Source organism: Pygoscelis adeliae, unplaced genomic scaffold, assembly GCF_000699105.1.
Source record: "Pygoscelis adeliae isolate BGI_AS28 unplaced genomic scaffold, ASM69910v1 Scaffold225, whole genome shotgun sequence".
Classification (NCBI taxonomy): domain Eukaryota; kingdom Metazoa; phylum Chordata; class Aves; order Sphenisciformes; family Spheniscidae; genus Pygoscelis; species Pygoscelis adeliae.
The window spans coordinates 375,192-381,160 of NW_008824898.1; the positions used below are offsets into that span (position 1 = coordinate 375,192).

Sequence of the window (5,969 nt, forward strand, 5' to 3'; positions counted from 1 at the left end):
GAATTTTTCAGATGTAAATAGTTTTTTCTGTAGATATGTGCTTTTAAGCATTAGAACAAGGGACACGTTCTAAGTGATGCAGATTTAAGTATGACTGTAGTCAAGCTTATGGTCCAAATCTAGGCTGGTGCATAATTTATTTTTTTAATTATGTGCCATGTTTCAGCTAATCAGTACAATTTCTAAATGGAAGCTTAGTGATTATTGCAATTATGAAATCTCTGTGGTGAGGCAATTATCTCTGTTAATTGCTAAGTCAAGCAACTTTATCAACACGATTTAATCTGAATTGATTCCTAATACTGCCTATTAAAATGTTCACTAGAGAAAAGATGTGCCTAACTCCTCTCTAGTGAGAATTAATTATGGCAATGCCAACTTCCAGTGTAATTTCTTTATTTAAAAACATGGTATCTCATGCCTTTTGTGAATGGCAAAAACTGTTCCACATTCAGAGGCAATGGTTGCCTCTGGTTGCAATCCAGAAACTGTAAAATGAAAAAAAAAAGAGACACAAATAGAAAATTTATAAACGTATGTGTATTTATATATGTGTGTATATATGTGTAAATAAAATAGCTGGGATGTAAATGGGAGTATTGCTAAACTATGTTGGAATGATATTTTTGCCTTATTCTTTCACAAGCAAACTTCATATGCTTTTAAATGATACCTAACACAGCTGGTGATAAAGCTATGGTAAAGATCACTTTAATAATAATAATATTATTATTATTATTATTATTATTATTATTATTATTATCACCACCTTGTGTTCTTTGTGCCTTGAAACAGGGAAACACCTTTGCATCAACTTTACTCATCTGCATTCAGCAAGCAAAAGCTTGAAATCTATCCAACCAAGAAGCCAGCACTGCCATTTGGAGACCTGCCCCCAGGGTACCAGCATCTGCACACTCAGCTTCAGTATGAGTGCATTTCTCCTTTCTACCGCCGCCTGGGTAGCAGCAGGAGGACTTGTCTGAAGACAGGAAAATGGAGTGGGAGAGCCCCTGTGTGTATTCCAAGTGAGTCTCCAAGGCAAAAAAAATGCACACATCTCTGGGTGGACGGGGGAACAGGATGTGTATTCATTTTAGATAATTAGGGAGTCCCAGCGGTGTAGGCTGCCTATGCTTCCCGCTGGGAGATAGGAACAATAAAGCTTGGAGGATATATGGCTCTTTTTATCCACCAGTAGAACTTGTGCAGGTGATGGTAAAGGGATCAAGCTTTCAGCACTGTAATTTGCCATCAATTTTTCTACTCTTTCATTGAGCAAAAGGTGTAGTGAGTTTCTCTCCTGATTTAAAAATGTTTTCCTACTTCCAGTTCATGTTTTCCTGTATTATTTACTGCAAATGTGATTTTTCTCTCATCTCTATACTTCGGCACACAGCTGACAAAAACATCAAAGTTTAAGCAATAGAATGGAGAGTCTGCATTTTAAAGAGGCTCTTCCTTTAATATACCCTGCTAAGGAAGGGATCATGTTGCAAACTGTAAGTCCGGATAAAATCTTATCCAGAACTAGTGCACAGAGTAAGTCAGGGTAGGAACATCACAAGATTTGGTATAACCCACTACTGACATCAGGCAAACTGTGAAAAGTAGATCCTGACATCAAGCAATTTTTAGAGTTCTTGTTTGTGGGTTTGCTTTCAGATCATCTCATATATTGAAAGTATTTCATTCAATCCTTTTCACTGTGAGCATGCACACACTACATCCCAGGAAAAAAAATGTCCTAAGGGAGACTAAAAGATGTGACCACATGATGTAACTCTTTCAACTGAAGTAAACCTTTCCTAATACAGGAGATTTTACCCCAGGTCTGAGCCCGGGTAATATATTCCTAGAACAGGGCAGAACTTCTTCTTTTACCCAGGATGGCTGTTGATTTAGATGCATTTGCTTCCAGGTTCTTGTTGCAAGATAAGTCTGTTCTCATAGGCATGAACTCATCTGTGCTAAGGTCAGTTCTAGGAGGGGACCTCATAATTACTCTGTGACTGCCGAGGGTGAGTTTTAGTGTACTGCTGGCTTTATGGTGTTTTATTATAAGCAAGAATCAGGGGTGTTCTTTCCATTTCTTTATGCAGTCATGTCATTATAGTGCAGCTTGATAAGGTTGTCATGAAAATTCACCTGCTCAAGTGCTAAATCCACATCCCTACTTCAACCAGGAATTCAGATAATAATGGAAAAATTGAAAGATTTTTAAAAAAGCTATATACAATAGTCTTATATTATAATTTTGCAGGTTGGAGACAGGTTAATTAGAAAGCTGTCCCTCATGCTAACCATTGCAGTTTGGTTTCTTTTGCACATCCTAAGGAGGAATCAAGAGTGATATTCAGATTCTTTGGTGGGGAAAAGGCGTTACCTCATTCTTGGTTCATGTTTCCTCAGTCTGTGGAAAAGCAGAAAACATCACTCTTCAGAAGACAGTGACCTCTACCAGGTGGCCCTGGCAAGCAGCAATCTATCGGACGGCCAACGGGGTGAAGGAGAACAGTCTCCGGAAAGGGGCCTGGATCCTTATCTGCAGTGGGGCCCTGGTGAACGAGCGCACTGTGGTGGTGGCAGCTCACTGTGTCACTGACCTGGGCAAGACTATCGTGCTCAAGACAGCAGAGCTCAAGGTGGTTCTGGGGAAATTCTACAGAGACGATGACAGGGATGAAAAGACCATCCAGAACCTGCGGGTGAGTAAGTCTGCTGGGAGCGGAAAATGATGAGCACAGACAGATACTGATCACGTCCATCTTGTATGGGGAGAAAAAGGTTATCTTTTGAGCAATATATTGTTTTACACACTGTTCTTTGAAATGCATATCTAGAGACACAACTGACAGAACTGTCATGGCACAAGGAGTACACATGCTGTAGTTCATTCAGTCAGTGAATGAACTGTCAGTTCCCCTGACACTGCCCAACTCATATGTTCACCCCCTAACACAGAAGATCCCCCCTAAGAAAATAGCTCAGGTTCCATGGGCCATAATGTCTTGAGTGATATTGCCAGAAAAAAAGTAGAAGAGATGCCAGCTACTGTCAAAAGTGTTTAGCATAATTTATGTGGGAAACACTTGTGCCCTAGATCCTGGTTTGATGCCATGAGCGTATTTCACATCTCAGCCCCAAAGGTGTACAGCTCTAAACTCAAAATAAGTTTATATATGACTCCAGCTCCAAAAATAGCACCTCAGGCTCACCAGAGTGGTTTGTTTTTTTCAAGTAGAACTAGAAAGGTTGAAGTCAAAATGAGGAGAAATACACCAATTTTGTCTGTGTGTCTCTTTTTCTGGAGTAGGGGGGTATGTAAGTTAATTAATGGATTTTATCCAATAAATCATAGTTAATTTGATTCTTCCCCCCGCACCCCCCTTTTAGTTTCTTTCTCTAATTCCAGCTTTTTCAGACTTTTCCTGTAAGGAAATATATTATTTTTTACAGTATTTCCTTATAGGAATCCTATCTGTTCTTGTAGTGTTTCATCAAGGTAACTAGCAGTAAAGGTTTGGCCTCAACATTATGTAATGTATTGCTAGTATTCTTTTTTGGTGGGAAGATCGCTGAATTTCAATAAAAAGATAACATTTTAATTCAAAGCCCCCTCCCCCCCTTCAAATTCTACAGGCTGAAAATGATATGGCAGGTAAAATCTTTTCAGTAAACAGTGGAAAAACTTGAACTGCACATTAACTCCCCATTTTGCTGAAAATGTCCTTGTCTGGTTTTCATTAGGAAGAGTTTCATGCAATAAAAACAAGCCAAAAAAAAAGTCAGAAGATGCTTGATTTTTTTGCATGTTTCTCATTTGAGTGAGCATATGGTGAAAGAACAGTTTGGGAGTGGAGGGTAGAGACGAAGTAAGCAAAATAAACTAACATGTATTATAGTAGTATGAAAATAGCGCTGCTGACTTGTCAGTGCTGTTAACTCTACAATTCTTCCTACTCTGTTTCCTCCCCAGATTTCTGCCATCATAGTGCATCCCAATTATGACCCTATATTACTTGATTCTGACATAGCTATCATAAAACTCTTGGACAAAGCCAGAATCAGCAGTCGTGTTCAACCCATTTGCTTGTCATCTTCTCATGACTTGACTTCATCCACAGAGGATTTAAAAATAATGGTTACTGGCTGGAAGGTATTGGCTGACATTAAAGAGCCCGGATACAAGACTGACACAATCCGCATGGGAGCTGTTCGGATGGTGGATTCACTGTTGTGTGAGCAACAGTATGAGGATAATGGGATACAAGTCAGCATCACTGACAGCATGTTCTGTGCCAAACAAGACCGCACAGCCTTTTCTAATATCTGCCCTGCTGAGACTGGTGGGATTGCAGCCATAACTTTGCCAGGAAAAGCATCTCCTGAGCTAAGGTGGCACCTGATGGGATTAGTGAGCTGGGGTTATGATAAAACTTGCAGCCTAGATCTCTACAGTGGCTACACCAAAGCTCTTCCCTTCAAAGACTGGATTGAGAAGAACCTGAAATAAAAAGCTGTGTCTGGAAATGGCACTTTGTAACTTTCATAATATGTTTCTCAGTCTCTGCTGCTTTAGGCTTCTCATCCCAGTGATGAGCCATGTCTGGGATAAGGTTAAGGCAGACAGCCTGGTAATTTGTCCTAGGATCAGTTGTTCCATCAGGCTTAACCCATGACAGAGGGTCTTAGTGCATGAGAAGTTTTGCCATATTACGCCTGTCTCCCCTGGTAGGAGGATGATGCTTTGCTCCTGAGTCTGACATACAGAAACAGGACAGCAAATTCTGACTGAAATTAATCTGTAGTGTGGAGTCCCCTAGAGAAATCGACTGCGAGCCTCTCCCAAAGATCTGTGTGACTGAGCGGATTAGGAGGCTGGAAAGAGTAGCCTGAATTCATTACGATCGATGAGCTTTTTATGGTATGTGCTGTCTGTATTGCCATAGTACAATGTAACCTTTTTCCCTCCCAAGTAATTTACACATTTAAATAAACCATGGTTTGTTTTTTTAACCTACATACCCATGTCTGAGATTGTTTAGATTCCTTGTTGCTTTATCTGTGTCACACTCTAGGGACTCTCTACTGCCCTTGTCTGTTTGCATGTGACTCTCACTTGGGACTCTTCAGGCACACTGAAAGGCAGAATTAGCACAAAATTCAATTACTACATAAATAAAAAGATTTTTTTTTCTTAATAATCCAGTGCTGCTATTGTACAGGAATCATTGCAAATGAAATGTACAGGGGAGTTCTCTCCCACCTTGTATTCTGAACAGAACCTGAAACATACTTTTAAAAACATTTTTCCATGTGGACTGTTTCAAAGACCTGTGAAAACCTCAGGAAAACTTTTGGTTTCCATCAGTTCACATACTTCTGTGGTGAAACAGCTCCTCTGTAGCTCTTCAGGGTGAAGAATAATGTCCAGGTCTCACACTTAGCAGAGGCTTTTCTTGGCTGGACTGTTTGACATCAAAGTGGAAGATTCTCCCATTGGGCACATTGTCCAGTGGAGAGACTTTGGTCCCCTCGTAGTCCTTAGCTCTTTCACTAAATCATTCTCTATTCAGTTGTGGCTAAAGACTAGAGATGAGCCCCAGAAAAAGTTGGGGAGGAGGGACAGGGGGACGTCTCCCATCAGTAATGACTCCTGGATAAGTCATCTATGACACCCTGGAATTTGTAGGACCTCCAAATTATTACAGTGCCCAAACCAGCTCACAGCAATAGTTGGATGTGAAGTCTGGGGATCTGATGAAAGGATTTAGTACTCTCACCAAGAAGGACTCAGATCCTGAAGTCGTGTTCTGCCTAGCGTATTGCATGACTATGGCAACTGTAAGCTAACAAGTCCGATTTCAGCTTTGGTTCTCTGGTGCTGTGAAATCTTGTTAAGAGTTTCTTAGCATTCAGTAGTTTCCACCTACTTTTGAATCTGAAAATTGCTGCTAAAAGGGCAA

General features: G+C 40.4%; 1 protein-coding gene across 3 annotated transcripts in view; it reads left to right on the top strand.

Annotated features, from left to right (window-relative positions):
* Nucleotides 1-4,516, top strand: part of PAMR1 (peptidase domain containing associated with muscle regeneration 1) — a 51,155-nt gene extending 46,639 nt beyond the window's left edge. For all 3 annotated transcript variants that reach the window (XM_009324663.1, XM_009324662.1, XM_009324665.1), the window contains 3 exons: nucleotides 796-1,028; nucleotides 2,413-2,708; nucleotides 3,980-4,516. In XM_009324663.1, coding sequence (XP_009322938.1) covers nucleotides 796-1,028; nucleotides 2,413-2,708; nucleotides 3,980-4,516 — 1,066 coding nt within the window. The remainder of the gene's footprint in view (nucleotides 1-795; nucleotides 1,029-2,412; nucleotides 2,709-3,979) is intronic.
* Nucleotides 4,517-5,969: the final 1,453 nt, after the last annotated feature.